At 36.0% G+C, this 25,580-nt stretch overlaps 1 protein-coding gene across 1 annotated transcript; it reads right to left on the bottom strand.

Moving 5' to 3' along the window:
* Nucleotides 1-133: 133 nt before the first annotated feature.
* Nucleotides 134-24,966, bottom strand: lama3 (laminin, alpha 3). Its single transcript, XM_073861754.1, has 38 exons — nucleotides 24,535-24,966; nucleotides 21,398-21,511; nucleotides 19,134-19,252; nucleotides 18,958-19,038; nucleotides 18,635-18,732; nucleotides 18,322-18,363; nucleotides 18,044-18,195; nucleotides 17,825-17,935; nucleotides 17,613-17,724; nucleotides 17,359-17,520; nucleotides 17,046-17,242; nucleotides 14,681-14,797; nucleotides 14,461-14,597; nucleotides 14,171-14,312; nucleotides 13,966-14,065; nucleotides 13,676-13,791; nucleotides 13,331-13,498; nucleotides 10,647-10,802; nucleotides 10,381-10,569; nucleotides 10,149-10,297; nucleotides 9,881-10,043; nucleotides 9,616-9,743; nucleotides 9,335-9,473; nucleotides 7,672-7,776; nucleotides 7,444-7,589; nucleotides 7,239-7,353; nucleotides 6,801-6,938; nucleotides 6,453-6,583; nucleotides 6,230-6,364; nucleotides 4,109-4,256; nucleotides 3,634-3,743; nucleotides 3,366-3,543; nucleotides 3,131-3,280; nucleotides 2,848-3,013; nucleotides 1,817-1,947; nucleotides 1,043-1,133; nucleotides 460-576; nucleotides 134-371 (listed from the first exon to the last, which is right to left on the bottom strand). The coding sequence occupies exons 1-38, from the start codon at nucleotides 24,721-24,723 to the stop codon at nucleotides 229-231; spliced, it is 5,085 nt and encodes a 1,694-aa protein (XP_073717855.1). The 5' UTR covers nucleotides 24,724-24,966; the 3' UTR covers nucleotides 134-228.
* Nucleotides 24,967-25,580: the final 614 nt, after the last annotated feature.

Genomic DNA, 25,580 nt, shown 5'->3' with positions numbered 1-25,580 from the left:
CAGTATTTTTAACATATTCTCTTTCAATCACATTATCCATCTACACATTTCTGAAACATTCCGGTTGAAACCATAACACAGAAACACACAACTGTTTTAAGCTCGCAACCTCTGATTAACTGATGTACAATCATTATTTCACAATCACAATTTTTATTTAAAAAATCAGTTACTTTGCCCGAGAATATGTTCACATAAGCACTTCTTGATTTTTGCTTCATTTTGCCACTATTCTGCCGGGCATTCATTCATGTTTATGGGGCCGAACACGCTTGTCATTTCTTCAAATGAGAGGGGAACATTGTTGAGCTGTAAATTTCTTAGGCAGCCCACGTAAGAAATCTGCTCCTCCACTCCTTTCCGGCTGTTCTCTGTATAAATATTAACAGACATCAACTTAAAGTTGAAATATTTTTATGAAGAAAAAGAGTTTGAGTTAGTATGTTGAAATGACTTTACCAGAAATTCCACCGATGTAGATCATTTCTCGAGTTAAAGGAGGGGATACGGTCGGCCCTTTGACCCGTGAGGTCACTGCACCCACTCTGAGCTTGATAGTTCTCTGTCGTACAGACACTTAGGAATACACACATCGTTAACATTGCTTACCATGTTACCACATTTCGTCTGTAAATGATGTCTTAATAATTACACACTTAAAGGTGCAGTGTGTAAATTTTAGCGACATCTAGTGGTGAGGTTGCAAATTGCAACCAATGGCTGCTCACCTCTTGATTTGAAACACATGGAGAAGCTATGGTAGCCGCCACCGGACAAACATATCATCGTCGGAGACAACTTAGTAAAAACGTTTGGGCTTCTGTAAAAACATGGCGGCACAAAATGCCGACTTCCGTGTAAGGGGACCCTCGTGTATGTAGATAAAAACGTCTCATTTTAAGGTAATAAACACATATACAGTCTTTATACAGCCCTGATAATATAGTTTTGTATATTATTTTGCATTTCTGTCAAAAGATCTTTCTAAAAATTACACACTGCACCTTTAAGTACTGGTATAACAAAAGTAATAATGCAGTACCTGCGACATAGTGAAACGCAGCACACAGGGATCGAGTCGGAGTCACTGAAGTGCCATAGCGACGTTTCCCATCATTCACTTTTACAACCACCTAATAAATCATAATAATTTTTTACATTTATGTATTTGGCAGATGCCTTTATCCAAAGCAACCTACGTTGCATTCAGGCTGTATGTTTTTTTATTAGTAATAGGCTCAGGCTGTCAAAAGATTAATCGCGATTAATCGCATACAAAATAAAAGCTTGTTTTTGCATAATATATGTGTGTGCACTGTGTGTAATTGTTTTGTATATATAAATACACACACATGCATTTAAGAAACTTTTACATGTAGGTATGTAGAAAAATGTTATGTATGTATATATTTTTTAATCTATATAAAATAATATATATATATATATATATATATATATATATATATATATATATATATATATATATATATATATATATATATATATAAAATATATACATACATAACATTTTTCTTAAATGTATACATGTATGTGTGTATTTATATATACAAAGTAATTACACACAGTGTACAAACATATATTATCCAAAAACAAACTTTTATTTTGTATGCGATAAATCGCGATTAATATTTGACAGCCCTAATTTATACACTGTTTAAAATATTGAAGCAATGTTATTTTTGCGTACTTGGACCTTATTGCCCAGTCAGATGCTTATTATTATCATCGATAATACAATTTACAATGTACAGTCTAAGAATAAAAAATATTCATAAACTGTATTTAGCCTGTTCACCTTTCCTCTCTTGAGAAACAAAGTGAGGGTGCGTCCATGTTGATCTCTCTTGTGAAAGAGAAGGCCGGTGTGGTTTTTGGCCCAAAACTCAAAAGTGAGGTCGAAGGTAGAACCAAAGTAAAGATACTTTTCTGTACGCACACAAAAAAATTTCTTGATCTTATTATATGAGACAACATGCACAGTTTCTATGCAAACACACATAAATTGTATTGTTCAAATAGGCCACCATCAGCTTTGTTGTTTTGCAAAGTTTTAATGACCATCCATATTTATTTTTCAATATTAATTGACTTTATTAAAGGCGGGGTGCATGATTTTTGATAAACACTTTGCAAAAGGGAGTCGGGCCGACATTGTTGCCTGGGTTGCGTATGTGTGGGGCGGGTCTATCAAAAGAAGGTCCAGATTCTATTGGGGTAGGGGCGTGTTTGTTTAGAAGATTTCAAATGTCAACATTGGCTTTCAGAGATCATGCACCCCGCATTTAAGATACAAACAGAAAATACAGAAAATATGTACACTGTAAAAATATTTGTTGGTTCAACTTTAAAAAGTACTTGATGACCTTACATTTTTTTGTTAATTCATCTTAAAAATATTTGTTAACTCAATGTTAACTATTTGTTAAAATTGTAATGTCAACTCAAAATTTTAAGGCAACCAGGTAACTTACTTTTTTAAGTTAAACTAACTTATTTTACAGTGCAATTGGAAAAACAACAAATCTGGTGGCATGGTGACTAATGGGGCATACACACCAAACGCGAACGATTTGCGCAAGTAGATTACATACAAAGGCAATGAAAATACACAAAAGTGTAGCAAACTCGCGCTATTCGCCTCAAATGTGTCTTCGTGCAAATTAAAAAATATTGAACTCAAGCGAAAAATTTGCATGACACAAATTTAAATCCCACGAATAATCTAAAGCGAGGAACGTGATGTTACGCGTTTGGTGTGTATGTAGCATAAGACTTTTGCACAGTACTGTGCATGTATCGAAGCTTTGTATAAAACCTAAGCCAAACCTAAGACCACATGTGCGCCATCTCCAGCAAAATATGCCCCCTTCGCAGTCATCCCCTTAAAACAGGGTGCGGCACCATAGTTGACAGATGGTTCAGAAAGGAGATCTTTGGAAAACCTGAAATCACGGATACATCCGATCACGCTCTTCTGAGAAAGAGCTTTAACCTGACAAGAGAAAATTTATTTTTTAACACAAAGTAACTGACCCAACGTCCTAGTTTAGTATACGACTGTTATAATTACAATACAGTATATTAAACTGGGAAAAATACGCATTCATACATGTGTTTTGTAGAGGATTTGTTGTTGTCTGTGTCCCACATAGACAGGAGACTGTAGCTCAAGGGTGGACCCTTTTAAGAGCTCTTTATCAGGTGCTGTAATGCCATCCACAGCTAGATAAAAGCTGTTTCGTTTCAAACCGAACTTGATCTGTACACAATATTTCATGAAAATTTAACATGCACAGTTACACATACACACCCGTTTATCTTTCTGTGTTTGCTACAGTACTTACATTGTGCCAGTCGCCATCATTGATCTTGTGTGAGGAGACTATTTTCTGTCCCCCAACGGAGAGTTTGACATTTCCGTTAGTCAGATACAAGAACACAACTGGTGCACCCTGTTTCCCTGTGATATGGATTATAAGTCCATGAAAGGATTTGGTTTGGATATCCAGAGAGAACTGTGGCCTGTAAGACAAAGATTTCATTGATGAAATAAATGCTGTGTAGAATTTAAGTCATTGTACAGGTGCTTTAAAATCAAATATTAAAAATAACCTGTTATTGAGTTTCTCTGAATCTATTTGAAACTGCAACTGGCTGTTGATACCAAGGTGATAGGTGCGTTTTATAGATCTTGGGTTCCTGCAGGCTTGTATGGATAATCCCTGTTAAAATCAACAAAATGTTTGGCCAGGTATTGTTATTAAGATGTGCACTTTGTTTAACGATGTAAATCCAATGATGTAAGTGCACACATAATTTGCATGCATCAATGGCAGATACTAAATACAGTACTGGAAGTGAAAAATCACATGTAAAACATCCCACAAAAATATCTACGTTGCTGATACTTTATTTGATCAGAACGTTACTTTAATCACACAGCAGTAAAACAAATACTTTTAGCAATGTCTTATACACAAATAAGCATGAAAATATGTAAATACGCAAAATAAATTATGAGCATGTTTCACAAAGGGAAATCTTTATATGGTATTTGTGCACGCACTGCGATATTCTTTTTAAATACCTGGTTTATTTTAGATGTAACTTTGGCATGTCTTGCGCTCTTCTTGGTGATGTTTAGAGGAGGTCTCTCTGCTTTACAGGACCCCACAGATACGTCTCCTTCCTTATTTAAACCGCTGAAGTCCACTGGAATGTAGTCGCTCTGTGAACTGAACCAAAATCTTATTTTGAAACTGTGTCCCAATTCGAAAGCTGGATCCTTCAAAGGTCAAGAAGACTGCAGCCTTCAGACAGAGTTCCACAAACACTGCGAAGGCTTCAAACTTCGTGACCTTGAAACACAGCTATTGACTATACCTCCCAAGGCTAGATCCTTTAAATTTCACAAAATTTGAAGCCTTCGTTGTCTTTGTGGACTTCGGAGGCTGCGTCCTTCGAAGACTGAGTCCTTGCTTTCGAAGGATGTGAGCTTCAAAGGATCCAGCCTTAGAATTGGGACACAGCTATTGACTATAGCTCCAAAGGCTGGATACTTCAAAGGTCACGAAGGCTGAAGCCTTCATAGTCTTCATGGACTTTTGAGGCTGCATCCTTTGAAGACTGAGTCCTTACTTTAGAGGGATATGACCTTCAAAGTATGCAGCCTTTGAATTGGGATACATCTATTGACTATAGCTCCAAAGGCCAGATCCTTCAAAGGTCACGAAGGCTGAAGCCTTCATAGTCCTTGTGGACTTCTGAGGCTGCATCCTTTGGAGGCTCCATCCTTCGAAGACCGAGTCCTCCCTTAAAAGGATGTGATCTTTAAGGGATGCAGCCTTTGAATTGGGACACATCTATTAACTATAGCAGGGTGACGCCTTTGTTGTCTTTGTGGACTTCTGAGGCTGCATCCTTTGGAGGCTGCATCCTTCGAAGACTGGGTCCTCGTTTACAAAGAATGTGACCTTTAAAGGATGCAGCCTTGGAATTGTGACACAGCTATTGACTATAGCTCCAAAGGCTGGATCCTTCAAAGGTCACGAAGGCCGACACCTTCATAGTCTTTGTGGACTTCTGAGGCTGCATTCTTTGGATGCTGCATCCTTCGAAGACTGAATCCTTGCTTTTGAGGGATGTGACTTTTAAAGGATGCAGCCTTTGAATTGGGACACAGCTATTGACTATAGCTCCAAAGGCTGGATCCTTCAAAGGTCACAAAGGCTGAAGCCTTCATAGTCCTTGTGGACTTTTGAGGCTGCACTCTTCAGAGGCTGCATCCTTCGAAGACTGAGTCCTCGCTTTCAAAGGATGTGACCTTTAAAGGATGCAGCCTTGGAATTGGGACACAGCTATTGACTATAGCTCCAAAGGCTGGATCCTTCAAAGGTCATGAAGGCTGAAGCCTTTGTAGTCTTCGTGGACTTCGTAGGCTGCATCCCTAGAAGACTGAGTCCTTGCTTTTGAGGGATGTGAGCTTCAAAGGATGGAGCCTTAGAATTGGTACACAGCTAGTATTGACTATAGCTCCAAAGGCTGGATACTTCAAAGGTCACGAAGGTTGAAGCCTTCATAGTCCTTGTGGACTTCTGAGGCTGCATCCTTCGAAGACTGAGTCCTCGCTTTCAAAGGATGTGACCTTTAAAGGATGCAGCCTTGGAATTGTGACACAGCTATTGACTATAGCTCGAAAGGCTGGATACCTCAAATGTGAGGAAGGGTGAAGCCTTCATAGTCTTCATGGAATTAGGAGGCTGCATCCTTTGAAGACTGAGTCCTTGCTTTCAAAGTATGTGACCTTCAAAGGATGCAGCCTTCGAAATTGTGACACAGCTATTGACTATAGCTCCAAAGGCTGGATCCTTCAAAGGTCACGAAGGCTGCATCATTCGGCGGTCGCATATGCAGCTGCATACATCATCAAGCCTGGTTTATTTCAGTTAACTGAGCATTACAATCGCAAGTCATAAGCATATCACAACAATTTACGATTAACTAAGTATAATAGTAACTTAAGAATTGTTAATAATCTGAAAAAAGACGGTTGTTATGACGTATGCAGCCCTCAAATACGACCTTCAAATGGCATGACCTTTGAATGATTCAACCTTAAAATTCAGTTTGAGTGTGATATTTCTTTTTATATTGAAACATGATGCCATTCAATTAAAATGATGTATGAAATATACAAATATAACTAAACCTCCGAATGTACAGATTCCTCAAACAGCCATCCAAGGCACCTCTTCCCAAAACAAATTTGTTTTGTTGGGTTGGAAGAAATGACGGCATACTTAATGGATCTCCCGTGTTTGTGTTATCGACAATAAACTGCATCCTGAGAATAAAATATTTGACATGAATTTTTGAAAACCGTCCCTTGAAAATAGGTTAAATTAAAATCATACACCAAGACATTTCCTTACCCTGAACTGTTTTTGTAGGCGGTCACGTAGTGCCATTTTCCAATTTCATTTTTGTTTCTGGATTTTAAGGTATTCTTACCGTCTGTCATTTTGACAAAGCTATCATTCAAGGAGATAAGGAATCTACCGTTCTGCAAAGCAAAGAAAATAAAACTTTTTTTAGTTAATTCTATTTATGTTAAATTAATGAAGTACATTTTCATAAAAAAAATTACTAACAAATAGTATTCAAATCTATATAGCCACAATATACAGCAAACTTTTTTTGTAAAATTAAGATCCTTTTTGATGCATGTTTGAGTTTTTATCCATGTATGCCATGTCATGTAGACGGAGCAATTAACTAACCATCCCATTATATATTAAGTCATCATAGTCCTCGATTGTCTTAAATCCAAATGAAATCATCAATCCCGAGTCTGTATCTTCAACAGTTTGTGGAACATCCATAGAACCCCCAGGTTTAAAAGTGGCCTCTCGAATACCCTAAAAATAAACCAAAAATAAACCAAACAGGAACAAGCAGAATTATACATAAATTATATAGGGGTGGTTTCAAGGATAGGGCTTATCCTAGTCCCAGACTAAAATGTATGTTTGAGCTGCCTTAATTTAAAAAGGTCTTGCACTGACATATCAAGATGAACACCGATATTGTTTATTGTAAGGTTTGTTTGTAAAAACTAGCCTACCTAATATAACTAAAGCCTAATCCTGGATTTATCTAAACCCTGTCCGGGAAACTGCCCCTTAATAGACACAATTAAATAATCCACATTTTCTTACCAGTAAAGTATTTTGACAACCTGGGATAATTCCAACTTCTTCTTTAAAATTAACAGCAATATTCACCTGGACTTTTTCTATACATCCTTTAAGTGGCGAAAGAACAACATTATATCTGCATGGGCAAAGAAAAGTCAAGATAAGTTTTTTTTAAATCAAAAATAAAGTGCATAAATAAAATTATTAAACAAAGGGAAAAAAATACTTTTCTCGGACTTCAGTTGGCACACCCCCGATGTAGGCCTCTTCGAAGAGACCCTTGACATTTCCAAGATAAATGGTGACCTGATTTGTGATCTGTATTGCAGTTTCATTCTTATCCAGAATAATTCTGATCAGCATGTTGTCGGTCTAAAGTGGGGAAAAGAATTAAAACTGCAGAAAAATACACAAACAACTCTTATTTTGGGCTAAGGAAATAAAAAATACTTACTTGGAAAGATACTTTACCGTCACTTTTTTCATAAACTATTTTGTCATTGTTTGCACCCTGCAAAACAATATAGCCTCCTTCTATTGTAACTAAGTAGTAAGAGCTCTGTAAAAATAAAAAATAAATTTTCATTTGAACAATTAGAATTTTTTAATTTTATTTAATTTTATTTCAAATTTTTGATTTCAATACAAGCAGCAAATACTACAGAATTATAGACCCCTTCACGGTTCACGTCACAGGCTGTTCCCACTGCGCATGTCGGGGTCAGAAAAGTCATTACAGCTGATTGAGTTGCGTATTATTCAGTATCGTCAAAAATGCCTACTTACGTTGTGGGCTTTGAACATCGCACAAGGTCTTCCGTTAAGTTTTCGCGATTCATGCAGAATCTCAAAAACAAAAAAATACAACATCTGCGTCTGCAAGCAATTAACGTGCAGACTGGGACAATGCACAGATCAAAGAGGCTTGTGTTTGTAGTGCTCACTTCATTTGAGGTAAGTCATAATTTTTCAGCACTGTTAGATTAAATTATAAAGCCTAAATGGTATGAACAGTTCGACCCCGTGCTGTGCGCGCACCCGATAATCATTCAATGTTTACAAACCTTGAAGGGGTCTATAGGTAACACTTTACTTGAAGGGGTGTTAATAAGACTGAAATGACACCTTTATGACAACTGTCATTAAGTGTTATTCGCACAATTATGTCATTTTGAATGCAAAGATGAATTTGTCATTAAAATGTCATTAAGTGTTAATATTTGGAGAACGATTCACATAAAATTATATGAAAACAGTACAATAATGGGTTAAGCCATGCAGCATTTGGTCCATATTGCTGCAAAAAACAGTTAATTATATTAAATTAATTAATTAATGAAAGTTTTTTCTTCTAAGTCAGAAAATTTCAGAACTACCGAGCCCCTAAGGTGACATTGGAGTTAAAAAAAATCTAAAGTTTAGTTTCATGTGCTCACGTGAAACTTTTGGGTGCTCACGTGAAACTTTTGCGTGCTCACGCGAAACCTTCATGTGCAGAAATTTTTAAAAAAGTTTAGTTTCACGTCTGCACATGATTGTTTCATGCGCCCGCGCAATAGTTTCACGTGCGCATGCAAAACTAAACGCGATAGTTTCACGTGTGCATGCGAAACTAAACTTTATTTAATTTTTTTCCATGTCCCCTTATGGGCTTCGTACAGAACCCTCTGTGTGAGGAAAAACACATTCTGTTAATTGACAGTTTTTATGTATTGTGCACATATATAAAGTTAGGTATAATATTTTGACATGTTGTTGCATTTTGTTAAGGTATTTTAAATTATTTGACATGGTATTAACACTTAATGACATTTTAATGACAAATTAAATTTATACCACTGTAGTTGAGGCAATAAAAATATTCATGATCTTGTTAAAACTATTTAACAGAGCATTTTTTTATATCAAAATTTGCATCACTGGTAAGAAAAATATTCATGACACTTAATATCAGTTGTCATAAACATGCATAAAATCTCCTTCATGTTCATGACATGTGTCATGTCATGATTATAAAGGTGTCGTGTCAGTCTTATTAACATCCCTTCAAGTAAAGTGTTACCAAATGATATGTGGAATTTAGTTTTGTGAAAGGCGTTTAATTATCAAAGTTTTACCTCGTGTCCCATATAAAAGAGTACCGCATCCACTTGATGACTCAGAACACTGAACTTAATGACTTTGCTTATACTTAATACATTAACTTTTCCATAACCTGTACCGTCAAAATAATAACCCACTTTCTGAATATTTCCCCTGGGAATAGAAAATACAAACAATGAATTTTAAATATTTGGATAAAAGCATCTGCTAAATGCTTGCAAATAAAATATTATTTACATTATGTACAATATTTTTTATGTTAAAAACCGCTTTTTTTAGAAACTTTGTCATGTACCTTAGACATTTGTCTTCGCTTGTAATATTGACAGCACGTTGAAAGTTGTATAAACCGAGGATGCGATCATTTAATGTAGAAAACTCAATACAGCCCTTGTATCCAGGGTACTGAAGCTCTTTTGGTGGCTGGTAAACCAAATTCAATGAAACAAAAAATTTACAGAATATAGGATCATAATTCAAAGTCGTTTATATATAACACCTGTGCAGAGACTGTACAGTAATATGAGACACAGCCAAGTGTGCGCGGTGTTAATATTTACCGTGAATTCAGTCGGGTATCCGCCTACGTAGAAGACAACGTCACTGGGATCAAGATTAAGTAATCCAACCATGGTTTTAGCCTGGTTTGTCATAGGAGGCAATTCTTTAGGTTGAGCTGAAGTGAAGAACTGTGTGAATATAACCTGTGCATCTTGATAAACTCTGATTTGGAAATAAGACAAATACACTTTAATGTTATATTTATGAAAAATCACATAGAAATAACATGCAACAGATTGGTTGAAAGCAGTACAAAGATATGTGTACCTGCGGAAATCCACCCTATCCATAAAAGATTTGTCTTTGTTGGACCTTGTGATGTTACTGGTCTTGATCTCATGCACAATCCCACCCAGTTTGTAGACACAAAACAGCACATCATTTTTCAAAACCAGGCCAATGTAATCCTCAAATGTCTATGGTCAACAAAAGAACAAGAATTCATTTCTGACAATTGATTGATTCCCCTTAGAAACAAGAAGAAATAAAGATTTCTCACATGCTTATTTCCAAGGTAAAGAACGAACAAGTCTCCTTTTTCCTCAAGCGTTTCATCACCTCGGGAAGATGGGACTTCCGGTCGGTGCATTGTAAGATTAAGAGCCGTGAAGGACCGGAGGTCTTCAATATCTTTAGGAGGTCGAAGTTCAACATAAGCATCCCCAGAGAAAAAGATTGGTCCTCTGACCTAAAAACATAAAGAAGATGATGAACAAATAATTATAGGGTTGAAAAAGCATCGTCTTTGATCCCAAAAGCACTTACTCTGTTGGCCATGTCTCTGGTCTTTTCGATCATCTCTTTGATTCTTTGAATATTGCTAGACATGTTGGCTGGAACTGATGCATGCTCACTTTGATTCTGCACGTCTATTAGTTTATCAATGAGGGAAGGGAAAGACTGGTCCAGTTTTGCCAGTGTAAAGCAATAAAATGTTCTGAAAAATCACAGATATTAGAGAGCAGGCAACCCCGGGCCAGATCCGCATCGGATCCGTGCCGAAGTCGGCAGCTCCGGCGCAGATCCGGCCCGGAGTCATCTGCATCTGTCTGGGATGAGATTTTTTAAATATTTCAGTAATTTCTGAAAGTAGAAAAGTGGATGTAAACTTTTGCTTAAATCTCATGTGTCTCAGATATTTCCCCTGCAAAAATGACAAAGAAATCTAACAACATCTGATACTTAACTTAAAAATTAAAAATTGAGGCTATGAAAAAGCGACCACTGAAAGAACATTGAATAATACAGGATAATAGACCAGGCCCGGTACTAGAATAGCTGGATGGAGGACAGTCAGGAATTTTGGGTGGGCAGCCATAACACTCAATGTAAAACATATATTATTAACAGATATATATAAAATAGTGTTTACCAACAAGGAACACTACTTGTTTAAAGTGACAATCCATTTTTAATTGATGGTAGGCTTTATTTTTTTGGGGGGTGGAGGCAGAGGGAAATTCTGGGGGCGCAATGCCCCCCAGCCCCCCAGTAGACCTGTTCTTGTATAGAACCAATGTAATAATAAGAAAAATTATAACAAAAAACAACTGCAGTAGTGTAAATGAAGACAACTCACGGCAAAATAACACTCTTATAACAGTAGCAGTTAATTTATGCATGCTGGGTAACATTTTCAATTCCAGATGGGTGATTCTCACGAAATCCAGATTTAGAAGGTATCCAGCATCAGAATTTTTAAAAAGCCCTTGAGGCCAATTTTTTTGCACATATAATGCTGCGTCGTTTAGAGGAGTAAAGCGTGAGTGATTTTAATGTTAAGTCAATGTGAAGACGCATTGAGGCGCGTCTGGAGATCTCGCTGCGCGGATGAGGCGTTTGGCACGCCACGGTAGACGCAATTCCGCCTCATTTGCGCGTCTAGTCCGCGCGATTGGCGCGAATTGAGCGTCTGGTGCGGGACGCACGGTACGCGCGAATGGTGTTTTTTGTGTGTTTTGCGTTTGACGGGAATTTGCGGCTGACGCCCGAGTTGAAAAATTTGAACTTTGCCGGATTTTCACGCCACATTAACCAATCAGGAGCCTGCTTGCTGCTGTGGTGGCAGCCCCGCCCGGAGTCACTCATTCAAACTGAAGGAACGCTTGATATTGTTCGCAAGCAGTCACCCGGAGCTATACGACACAAGTTTTTATTTCTATAGATACAGGAATAAAAAGGACCTCGCTTGGAAGAGTGTCAGTGAGGACATCGGGCAACCTTTTAGGTTGTAATACACATTTCACTTTTGAGTCACGTGACGTTTATCGACCCGCAACGTTTATTTTCCCCCTATAGTAAGGTGACCAAATACAAACTGGTCTCTCTCTCGATAAATGCACAATCAACATCAGCAACCTTGCAAACAGACAACCGCATGGCACTTGCCCCTCCCACAAGAAGCGGACGTGTGTCAAATGCTTGCTTTTTCCGCGCGTCTACTTCGCTCTAGATGCGCGAATGCATTCAAACTGTTCAAGTGGCAAACTAGGCGCGGTAGATTTTGATGCCTTAAATGCGGTTGGTGTAAACGCAGCCTAAGATTTCTTCTTATGAACTTACTATAACCATTATTTTTAGAGGATTTAAAAAATATTTTCTATAGAATGTTTTAAATTTTTTAGATTTAGAAAAAATTATCATTACCGCAACATTGTTCTAAATTAAATATATGCATTTACAAACTCATGTTTCGGTAATGAGAACTAAAAAGTTGTCTAGGTACTATGACAAACAAAATTTCAACTTTTATCTGGAGAGAAAAAATAAGAACTGCTTATCTGGTAGCCATCTTGAGTGTCACAGTCAATTATGTCTCTTCCAACAATATTTTTTTATGAAATGTTTGTTCATTGAGGGCTTAATCAATGATTGAAAATTGTTGCGGAGGATGAAAAAGTTGGTATTGGACACATTTATATTTCTTATTATTGTCACTACATTTACCAATGATCACCAAATACCAAATGTTTCTTTACTGTAAATGTTTATAGTATAACATGCACTGAAGCTTTTAATTTTTTAGATTTTGTAATTATAAATATTTCTATGTCAAAGAACCCAAATCCAGTCATGGACACATTGCGGTAATGACAATTTTCCCCTTAAATGTGGAAAAACATCAAAAATTGGTTTGTAAGATGTCATTTGAAATCATGTGCAAAATAGAAGAGATGTTTATAACTGTATGATTATTATTTTGATAGCATTTACTTTTATTATCAAAATGTTTCACGATACCTCGCAAGTCTAATATTGCGAGAATCACCCAGATACTTAAATAAGCTCAAATAAATTGATTCAACTTAAAATTTCTTGTTGAATGAGAGAAATCATACAATTCATGAATTAAACTTAAACACTTGCGTAACTTTTCAGGGTTTAGGTTAAGTGTACTTATGTATTTGGGTTAACAGTGTGCATCAGTTTAATTGTAGACACCTACGTGTTTTGTTGACATCATCGAGGAGCTGGTTCAGGTTCGAGTCATGTGGGGAAATCTTGGTTTTGTTGAGTTCTTCACTGATGTTGTGTATTCTGGCTAATGCATCGCTGGCTGTGCCATTAACATTAAAAGCCTCTTCTTTAGCTTGGTTGATATTGGCACTTATATCATCTAAATAAAAAAACAAAGCTAGGATTATTTTTGGTAAGGTAATGTGAAACTGAATGACCTCTTCATTCAGTGTTTTAATTAGATTCTGCTCAACTGTGTTGCAATTGTGTCTATAGCCGAATCCTTCACAGCCGACGTCTTTCATTTTACAGGAGCCAAACAAATGTATGATCTCATCCCTTGTGATGTTGTTCAACTTCCTTGCCTCGTCTTTCATGGCTTGCCGCAGCAGGTTCTGTTTATCTTTCGCCCGTTGGATCATGTCTTTATATCTTTCACATTCTTCAGTCACATCTGTAAAAGAGAGTTTCATTATGTTGCTGTTTGTTTACTAGCTTACACAGTGCTGTATTTCCATAACCGGATTTGTTATTTTAGTTCTCTTTAAAAAGTGGATTTTATGTAGTTGGCATTGTCTATCTAGAATCTACAGTTACAGTAATGAATACAAAGAAGGTAAATGAGAACCTTTCAGGTTTTTCTTTGCATCTTTGGCATCAACTAGGAGAGCATTCGAAAGATTTTTCAAAAAATTGGCCTTTGTTTGTAGATCTTGTCCCTGTACATCCTGGAATTTAGACAAAATAAAAAAGAAATAGATAAATATTTTTTAATGTAGCCAATCACAAGTCACGCTGAGTTCTGGCATACAGCTGATTGGTGTCCATTATACCTTGAGCGCCCGGTCTGCTGCCTCTTTGGCCCGATTGGCTGCAGCTTCGGCCTCTCTTATGGCTATGGTGACATCAGTAAATGCTTTGATGGTTTGGATTGCGTTATGAACAGCAGATGAATTGGTGACATTCAGTATGGCCCTAAAAAACATGTGCATGGATTAGCATGTGTTTCATATGGCTGTTAAATGGGATTTTTACAATCAACATAAAAAAGCATGGTATGTAATGGGATACAATTTGAGTTTAGCTTACGACTGAGTGGGCAAAGACGCATAAACTTACGTACATTTGAAAGTCCATTGCCAGATTCATGAGATCATGCGCATGCTCCTCAGCACGTCTGACAATTGCTTCCTTGGATGTGTTTAGTCTTTTCAAATTGTGTTCCGCACCGTCGACCTCAGCTGCAAGTTGCGACAATTCCTGGCACAGAACAAAAAGTAAAAATCCACACTGGTGAACTTTTCCTAAAAGAATGTTGAGTTGGATTAAGTGAATTGTGTCACCGTAGTTAAGTCCTTCATCGTGTGCTGAAGGTCCGATGTGTCTTTCAGCGTTCTTCTGGTCATGTTCACATTGGCCTTGATATTTCCTTGTTCTTTCTCCAGTATCTTTAAATGTTTCTGACGAGCAAACATTCAATAAAAATGTTGAATAAAAAAGATATGCATTTCATCTTTTATAGCATTGGAGAATGTAAGTGTACGACCAGTGAGATTTAGAGAGTCTCCAGATGTACTGTATATAAGTTAAACAAAGTGCAATTTTTTTAATTCATATTTTATTTGATCCATTTATCTTTTAAATTTTTTATTATAGCTGTTTGCATGTAATTATTCGAAATGACGCTATGTTAAACAAATAGTTAAGGTGGTGCCCATGTAGATAGTCCACCAAAATGTCATGGCATTTCGTAACTATTTTACGAGGTGACTAATATACGTACAAATTCGTACAATCTAATTTGTACGTTTTTGATCTACTGACATTGTTTAGTGTTGGGTCGTTATTATTCCTGTTTCTAATAATCGTACATTTTTGTATGATTCACATTGTATGAATTTATCGTATAAGCGGCCTGTTTGCATCTAATTATTAGAAATGGCACTACGGTAAACAAATAGTTAAGGTGGTGCCCATGTAGTGCATGGATAGTCCAACAAAATGTCATGGCATTACGTAACTATTTTATAAGGTGGCTAATTCTTACGAATTTGTATGATCTCATTCGTACATTTGTAAGATCTTAATTCAGCCCAGTGACGTTGGGTTTGGGACATTAGTATTCCTTTTTCTAATAATTGTACAATTTTGTATGATTCACATCGTACAAATTCATACGAATTTGTACGATATCGTACAATTTTGTATGATTCACATCGTACAAATTCATACGAATTAGTGGCCTGTTTGCATCTAATTATTAGAAATGGCACTATGGTAAACAAATATTGTAACTATTTGACGAAGTGGCTAATTTGTACGAATTCATACGATTTCATTTGTACGTTTTTGTATTATTTGCTTTCTGCCCAGTGACATTGAGTTGTTAAGGGGAGGGTCTTTATTTTCCTTTTTTTGATAATTGTACATTTTTGTACAATTTACATTGTACGAATTAATACAAATTAGCGGCCTGTTTACATCTAATTATTAAAAATGGCACTATGGTAAACAAATAGTGAAGGTGGTGCCCATGTAGTGCATGGATAGTCCAACAAAATGTCATACATATGGCATTTCGTAACTATTTGACAAGTTGGCAAATTTGTACAAATTCATACGATCTCATTCGTACGTTTTTTGTATAATTTGCCTTCAACCCAGTGACATTGAGTTGTTTAGGGGTGGGCCTTTTTTATTTATTTTTCTAATAATCGTACATTTTTGTATGATTCACATTGTACGAATTCATACAAATTAGCGGCCTGTTTACATCTAATTACTAGAAATGGCACTAGGTAAACAAATAGCTAAGGTTGTGCATGTAGTGCATGGAAAGTCCAACAAAATGTCATGGCATTTCGTAACTATTTTACGAGGTGGCTAATATACGTACAAATTCGTACAATTTCAGTTGTTTAGGGGTGGGTCTTTATTATTCCTGTTTCTAATAATCGTAAATTTTTGTATGATTCACATTGTACGAATTCATACAAATTAGCGGCCTGTTTGCATCTAATTATTAGAAATGGCACTACTGTAAACAAATAGTTAAGGTAGTGCCCATGTAGTACATGGATAGTCCAACAAAATGTCATGGCATTACGTAACTATTTGATGAGTTGGCTAATTTGTACGAATTCATACAATCTCATTCGCATGTTTTTGTATGATCTACTTTTAACCCAGTGACATTGGGTTTAGGGGTGGGCCTTTTTTATATCTTTTTCTAATAATCGTAAATTTTTGTATGATTCACATTGTACAAATTCATACAAATTAGCGGCCTGTTTGCATCTAATTATTATAAATGGCACTACTGTAAAAAATAGTTAAGGTGGTGCCCATGTAGTACATGTATAGTCCAACAAAATGTCATGGTATTTCGTAACTATTTGATGAGTTGGCTAATTTGTACGAATTCATACAATCTCATTCATATAAACGTTTTTGTATGGTCTGCTTTCAACCCAGTAATATTTGGATGTTTAGGGGTGGGCCTTGATTATTCCTTTTTCTAATAATCGTACATTTTTGTATGATTCACATCTTACGAATTCATACGAATTAGCAGCGTAATAGTTACGAATTCCCATAAAATCATGCAAGTCTGATTTCAATCAGTCAAGATATTTGGTTGTAGATGTTTAGGAACCTCTGTCTTATTGTAATAATGTTGACAATTATCAACTATTGTTTTCGATTTACCAAAATATTTTCCAGTAGTGCCTCGCTGTCATTGTTCACGTCATTAGCTTTGACCACATCAAGTTTTGCGTCTATAAGAGCCTCTTGTATATCTCGAATACCAGCAGCCAGATCCATTAGATTTTGTCCGATACGATCAGTCTTGACAGATGAGCCGTTCAGAGAAGTCATAAAGTTGTTCATGATGAAGTTAAAAACTGCACAAGATAAAAGCATTGTTGTTCAGAATGTGTAGTCACTGCTAAGTTTAGCAAGCAAACTTCACCATAATTTTGATGAAGATGTTAAACTTGTTCATTTATTAGTAACTCACGTTTTTTAGCTTTTTCTAGCTCTTCCTTAGCTATCTCTCTCTTAACCTTGCATTTCTGTCTTCTCATTTCCTCCAGCATTCGTCTGGCTTCTTTTAACATCCTGGTAGCCTCCTCCGTGTCCCAACCAGTATGGTTTGAATTCTTTAGCTGGTCCAAGAAATCTACATGTGTCAAAAATTAAAAGTTCAAAGGTAATTGAACTTATTGTTCAATGAAAGTCTTCACAAGCCCAAATAAATACGAAAAGCTTTACTGTGTATTTTTTGTAAGAGGTTGACAATTTCAGAATGCAGGTTCTCTCCCCGTTGATACGTTTTGTCAAGAGTCTTCAGCAGTTGAATTGCAGAACATGAAGCCTGAATCGCCTGTACAGAATAAACCCCTTAAGTCTTAATTCTATAAATTCACAAAATTTGAACATCTGTTACATTATATAACCATGATTAAAAAATTATTAAATGGCACCTTGTCATTCAAAGCAGTAAGATCATCTTTGAAACTTTCGATATCCGCTTCAAATTCTTCTGTTTTTAGTTTCAGTGAATCAACAGATTTTGTGTACTTGTCGACCAAAACCTAAAAAAAGCATTTTTAAAAATAAACAACATATTAATCGCAACTTTAATGATGTCCTGTAAAGATTCATGCACAAAATCTGATAATGCTATAAGATAGTTTTAGGACCTTTGTACCAGCAATGGCATCTTCAAGTTTTTTCAATGCGGCGATTGCAGCAGCCTTCATACTAACAGGTTCCAGTTGAGTCTTGAGAAAGGAAAACTCGATGTCCATTGTTTCCAGTTGATCCATTAACAAAACAACACAGTCATCGCAGTCTATAAAATAAAAAATCTGAAGTTCATTCTTCAAGGATGCATTGATCAGCATGTATGTATATGGCTATATGTAACACACATGTGCATGCATGTATGTGTGTATTGTATTGTATACTGAAATCAAACCTAAGCAATTCTCGGGGTCTGGGTCATCAGCTTCATAACAATCTGTTTAAACACAAACATATGATATATGATCTTTGACACTTATAGGGAAGTTTCCCGGAGATTAATCCAGGCCTTAGTTTTATTACATTTAAGTAGTTTTTACAAACATACCTTACAAAAAAATGACTAGTGTGCATCTTGAGACAAAACAATGGCACTTAAATGAAGGTAGTTCAAACATGCATTTTAGGATAAGCACTATCTGGGAAACTGCCCCATATTGTTATATATATATGTGTGTGTGTATATGTATGTATGAGAGTTAACTTACCGCCTGTTGCCGAGTCACATACATAAGCATGATCACAGTTACATGGTTCACAGCTTCCTCTTTCAGCCAAAGGGTTGCCGTAGTATCCGAGTGCGCACCTAAAAGATGAGGTGAAGAAGAAATGCCCCTTTACAAACATTCACGTTCATATAAAATACAAAAATGGCCACTAATATTGTGCTGGTTTAATGCAGTGCTGTGCAAATCTCACATTAAAATGACCAAAATACACCATGTACATTTCCAACATGATTTTTGTTAAAGCATTTAATGTGCCCAAGACTTTTGCACGAGTCTGTTTGTGCTTTAAAAACCACACACACCTTTCACATCGGGATCCAGAGTAACCAGGTTTACACAGACATTCAAACTCATCTCCAGTCCTCAAACACCCAAGAGCGAAACTGCACAGACAGTATAATGCATATTTTGCCATCAGATTTGTATTTATTTTTTATTTAAAGATATGTCAAGTTGATGGGTGTGTGTCTGTGATGACCTGTTAGATGGGTTTGTGAATGGACATGGACACATGCTACAGGTTCTCAAAACTGCATTGCCATAGTAACCTTCCATACAGCGTTCACAGTGGTCACCTGCTGTGTTGAACTGGCAGTTCTGCATGACACATTATAAAACAAAGCGAGTAAGTGGTGTGCAAATGCATTAATAAACTCTTTAAAGCGTATTTTAGTTGAAAGTGTAAGAAGAACTCTGCCTAAAGCCAAAGTCATTTTTTTTCATCTTTTACTGCTAACTATAACCTTAAAGGAACACGCCCACATTTTGGAAATTTAGCTTATTCAACGTATCCCCCAAAGTAAGATAAGTCCATACATACCAAGACTGGAAGTGAATGGCTCCAGCTAGCATAATGCTCCAGCTAGACAAAATAACGCAAACATTTTCCTATTTATGTGTTGTGATAGTCACACCGTGTACAAATAACAAGGTCTTATGGGACACAGCCATCTTTTAAAAGTATACATACTGGGAACTATATTCTCAGAAGGCAAAGCACTGCTACTTGGGCGGAGTGATTTGCTCGCAGCACCCGATAAGCCCCCTGGTGAGGAGCATAGAGTTCGGTCAGAGTTGTGCAAATCAAATATAAAAAAAGTAGCAGTGCTTATTGGGAGCAGTATGCTATCTGGAGCCATTCACTTCCAGTCTTTGTGCTAAGCTAAGCTAGCGGAGGCTGCGTCAGACAGAGTTTAGTACGCACAGACATGAAAAAGGCATGTATGGACTTATCTAACTCTGGGAGATACGGTGAATAAGCTAAATTCCCAAAATGTGGGCGTGTTCCTTTAATATGTTTAATATGAGTAAGGTCATGTCAAAGATTGAAATCAATGTGAAATTGCCTGGACAGGCAGGACCACCTAATTTCATTTAGGCAAAGCTTTATTTTATTTTTTTTATTGCATTATTTATATGAGTAGGGCACCTGTGTCTATTATGTTGGCTTGACAAAGAAGCAGCTTGGCAATTTTAACCCACAAACGTAGAAGAAACAGCACCTTCTTGTGTATGTTTTGAGAAGACCAGAAGTGATGGAAATTAACAGCGACTTTTGTTGCAGTTTGAGTTAAATCACTCCTCAACTTGGGCTGCGTTCCACTCCAGTTTTAGACACGCACTCGCGAACTTCCCTAAACATTTTTGACATCGATTTTGACAAAGGGAGCGAGTCTACTTCAAATGTACACTTCAGGCAGCTCCATATCCCACAATGCAACACGATTATGACGTCACTTCAGCAGCTTGTAAGCAGCAGTAAGCAACGACATACCTCTGAGTGAACGAGACTGAGGAAAGTTAGCAAGGGAAGGTCATAAAAAACGAACTGGAACGCAGGGCCTGTCCATCTTTGTTCCCACCGTCACAAACGGAACTACCTATAACGCAGTTTTTTTAGCTGATGGGAGGGGTTCTAGTGGACCACTTACGCACAGTTAAAAATTTAGCGAGGACTTAAAGGCGCTCTAAGCGAATCTGTGTGACGTCACTTTTTGTTAATGTTTGAACTGTTTTCAAAGAAACTGAGCGTAGCTAACTCCTCCCCCTCCCTGGGCTGTCTACAGAGATCTCGTTTTTTTACAGTTTGATCAGCGGACAGGCAGCAAGCAGATAGTGAGGAGATGTTTGCTGTATGTAACAAAAAAAATTTATGGTCTAAAACGCGTGAATTCGCTTAGAGCACCTTTAAGGGATCAGACTTACAGAATTTGTAAAACGGACGATCAAACTGCCAAAATTCCCACAAACTTTGCCGGGTCTGAGGATTTCCGAAATCACCATATAGAGATACTATGGTGAAGGGAATGCCTATGAAACAATGTGTTTATCCTACTATGGTACATTATTATATAATTCATACTGGCAAGCCTGGCCTGGAGTATTATTATTAGCAAGCGACTGGACTTACGGAATTCGTAAAACGGATGATCAAACTGTAAAAATTCCCACTGACTTTGCCAGGTCTGATGTGAGAAAGCAACATTGATGAGTCAGATTACGATCCGGCAGATGCACGTGCACGTTTAGCCAGAGCCTTTGTCAAGCCAACATCAAAGTTTGCTCACAAACTTCAACCTCTAGTTGTATGTTATCATTTGTACAGACGATTTCAGCAGTAACGACGTAAACAAATAGCTTTCGTAGAAAAAACGTAACTTCCGGTAAACTTTCACAAAGAATCGATAACAACAAAGTCCTTTTAGTACTGAATGTAAAATGAAGTGAAACAAGGTCTTGTACCAGACATTTTCCTGTATGTGGGTCACATTCATCAGACAGACGATTGCATTTGCATGGCACACACAGTCCCTTATTTGGTCCTCTTCTCTCTCTATAGTGACCAGCATCACACCCCTATAATGATATAGATCAAAAGTATGTGGACAATAACTTTGATTGGTCAAAACAGATTACATGCATTCAGAAAAAAAGATTTCAACTTCTTTTATTTCCAGCAAACTTAAAAGGTAAATATTTGTAATTTTTATACCAAAAGGCTGTTGAATGCTTTATTCTGATTGGTTGAAAACTGTTTCATGGGTATGGATTATTTTTAAGATAGACCTGTCAAATGTCTTGACTCCGGTCCTCTGAATTATTTGAAACTAATGCACGCCCGTTGTATAACGGCACTCGCATTGTGCCGCATTAAAACCTTGGGTGTGCATTATTTTCGAATAGTTAAACGGCCCGTTGTCAATTATTCCTTAGGAACATGAGAGATATCTATATCTAGAGACCAGTGTTGGGGGTAACGCAGTTACTTTTCTGAAGTAACGATTAAATTAACGCATTACTTTATAAATGTACACATTAATATTTGAGTTACTTTTAAAAAAAGTAATGCAAGTTAGTTTTCAGTTTAATTAATTCAATTTAAAAATACAATAATTTACTGAATTTAACTGAACATATTAACATAGAATTCCCTGAGCGGGAAAAGTTTAAGTTAGAAACGGAGATGGCAGGCAAGAGCTTGATGTTTTTGCGATCATAAAAACAGATCAAGCCTCAGCCAAGTAAGAAAAAGTAACGCAAAAGTAACTTAAAAGTAATGTAAGCATTACCTTTCATGAAAAGTAACTACACTGAAAAAAATGATTCATTGAATTTAATCAAATTTTTTAAGGTAAGTGGTTGCAATCAATTTATTTATGCTACATTTAGCATACTATTTAAGTTTTATATTTTATCTTACTTTACTAATCTTTTTTGTTTAAATGTAGCTTAAATAAACTGACTGCAACCACCCACCCCAAAAAACTTTATCAAATTCAATGAATCATTTTTTTTTCAGTGTAAGTAACGCAATTAGTTACTTTTTTGGGGAGTAACTTAATATTGTAATGCATTACTTTTGAAAGTAACTTTCCCCAACACTGCTAGAGACATAAACTGAACAAGTTTTATAGAATTGACAAACAAAAATGTATTGAGAACAAAGGAACACTAAAAAAAATGATTCATTGAATTTAATCAATTTTTTAAGGTAAGTGGTTGCAATCATTTTATTTAAGCTACAAGTTTTATATTTTATTTTACTTTACTAATCTTTTTTGTTTAAATGTAGCTTAAATAAATTGATTGCAACCACTTAAAAAAATTGATTAAATTCAATGAATCATTTTTTTTATAGCAATAGCCAAAAATACATTGTATGGGTCAAAATGATAGATTTTTTAATGCCATAAATCATCAGAATATACAGTAATGATCATGTACAATGAAGATATTTTGTAAGTTTCGTACTGTAAATTTATAAAAAATCTATTTATCATTAGCAATATGTGTTGCTAAAGAATTCATTTGGACAACTTCAAAGGCAATTTTCTCATTCTTTAGATTTTTATGCACCATCAGATTGCAGTATTTCAAATAGTTTTATATTGGCCAAATATTTATTCTTCTTTCAGATGATGGTTAAATCTCAATTTCAAAAAATTGACCTCTAATGTTTTGTAGTCCAGGGTCACAAATGATTTCTAGAAATGATTATTTGTTTGGTTGGGTTTTTTGTAAGTTAAATGAATATTATCAGATAAGGCAGAGGCGTCAATTCGCCAAAGTTCACGGGGGCGCGGAATCACACATGCTTACATATGGTAAAATTTTATTATTTCCATATAAGCTTATGTCATTTTCGTTGTTTATATACTTTATGGATTTAAAATGACATAAATTATGTACACTGAAAAATATGATTCATTGAATTTAATACATTTTTTTAAGGTAAGTGGTTGCAATCAATTTATTTAAGCTACATTTAAACACAAGTTTTATATTTTATTTTACTTTACTAATTTCTTTTGTTTAAATGTAGCTTAAATAAATTGATTCAAAACCACTTACCTTAAAAAAATTTATTAAATTCAATGAATCATTTTTTTCAGTGTAGGATAATGCAGTTGTTGTGCAAAATGCATTAATGGGATAATTAAACAAGTCATTTATTAAAACTTAAATAAACAAAACATGCCATTTCAGATGTAAACATGATATCAATATGTCATTATTCCGATTAAATAGTATTTGATATGAAAGTTAGTCAACACTTTTATTTTGGAGGTTTTTGCATGAAGGTGTTCAGATTGTTAGAAATGTAAGTGCCATGGAAAAGACTGAAAGCTCTATAATATTTCGTTTGATGTCTGTGTATGCACAAATACAAATTTCTGTGAGCTGTGCACACTGTGCCCCCTTAAAAAAATTGGTGCATGACGCCCCTTGATAAGGTGATACATGTACATGTTTCAGGTGACAGAAATATAGAACAGGACTTCTGCATGACTGTGCTGTCTGTGTATGGCTTTTATTGACAACGGCTATGAATCAGAGCTAGGAATCTGAACTTTAACCCTATAATCATTACTTCTCAAACCCTACAACTGAATAACTCCAGCTATTTTGCCGATACTAAAACGTTAATAATACACAGGTTTTTGTAAGAAAAGCCAAATACAGTAGTGCATGCATGTGTTGATTTGGCCTTTTGCCAGTGCATGCTGTGTTTTTATCTAACATACCTAAAGCCCAACGTGTTTTGGCGTGTTAGATTCAGGTCTGCCAAATTCTGAAAACATTGCATAAGTTTACATGAATGCTCATATTTACAGTTATAATCCTGAAACAACAATACAGAAGCATTTACCCAAGATGCATTCTTGCCATTTTCAGTTGTTAATCTGAGATCACACGCAACAGATTTGGCATTTCTTTCATGTGTTTTCAGTCTCAAACATTGCATTACATTAAAGAAAAGATGAAAAGTTTAATGCATATTTCCTATTCTGTCTTGCTCGGTGCATACACGCCCATAGGATTCTTACTACTATTTTACATTTTAAAATCTAACGATTTTTATCTATGATTTGTCTTACCTTAATGTTTGCAGATTCACAATACTTTCCTAAAAGGCGATGTCTTGGTTCTCCAGAATCGTTCTTGACTTGAACATCATTGTCCCACATGGATTTATGAAGAGCTCCCAAATGATCCGCAGAGACCCAGAGATCCACAGGTATCAGCGCCAGTGATCCAATCCACACCATACAAAAATGATACATCATATTTACAAACAACCAGTGCTGATTCCCTGATCCTCTGTCTAAATCTATATAATCACCATTCAAGAAATTCCCGAGAATAATATCTCAGTCATCTAGAAATGTACATATCATATACATCTGCTGGGAAAATATATAGAGAAATAAGTACTTTCATGCACTCTCCAACTTCTTAAGTGTGGCCTTCGTTCTTAGCAAAGTGAAAAAAGTTTTCTTCCTGTTTCTCCCTTCATGAGTAATATAGAGAAGAGGGAGGGCAGAGATTTTTCTCCACATGGTGACACCACCAATAGGAAAGTCAAAGAATATCTGTAACCGCAGGGAACTTTTTCAATCATTAACTTTTGCCATGGCCCAGCCCTTCTTATTATAGGTAGAAATCTTGGTCTCTTATAATGCTGCGCTGTTATTAACCAACGCAATCCAGTGGCAATTCGTATATGTATTTTACGAGGTTCATTCGTATTAATTTATACGACCACATTGTATGTTTTTATGATTTGCTCGGGCCCCTGTGACGTTGGGGTTAGGGGTGGGGTTTTATTATTGTTTTATGATACTGCAATGATATGTTTTTGTATGATTTGCTTCGTTCGAATTCATAGAAATTAGCTAATTTGTAAAATACGTACAAATTCCTTGAGCTGTTTTTAACCTGTGGTTGGGTAAAATATGGATTTTTTTGTCTATTTATCAAATATGATGTTACTATTAGGTTTAAAGATGGGAATTATTTAATTTGAATATAAATACACTGCTGTTAATCTAATAATTAGGTCACTCATTATGTATTATAACAATAAAATATTTTTTTAATAAATACAATTTATTTAAGCTACATTTAAACAAAAGTTTTTTAT

The sequence above is a fragment of the Misgurnus anguillicaudatus genome, chromosome 23 (assembly GCF_027580225.2).
Source record: "Misgurnus anguillicaudatus chromosome 23, ASM2758022v2, whole genome shotgun sequence".
NCBI classification, from domain to species: Eukaryota; Metazoa; Chordata; class Actinopteri; order Cypriniformes; family Cobitidae; genus Misgurnus; species Misgurnus anguillicaudatus.
The sequence above is the reverse complement of the archived record's forward strand: the minus strand, read 5'-3'. Positions and strand labels throughout refer to the sequence as shown.

Coding starts and splice junctions, on each gene's coding strand:
- lama3 (XM_073861754.1), bottom strand. CDS start 24,723: ATGATGTATCATTTTTGTATGGTGTGGATTGGATCACTGGCGCTGATA. Junction 14,598..14,680: donor CGATGAAGGACTTAACTACG/GTGACACAATTC, acceptor GTTCTGTGCCAG/GAATTGTCGCAACTTGCAGC. Junction 3,744..4,108: donor TTACATCTAAAATAAACCAG/GTATTTAAAAAG, acceptor TGATTTTAACAG/GGATTATCCATACAAGCCTG.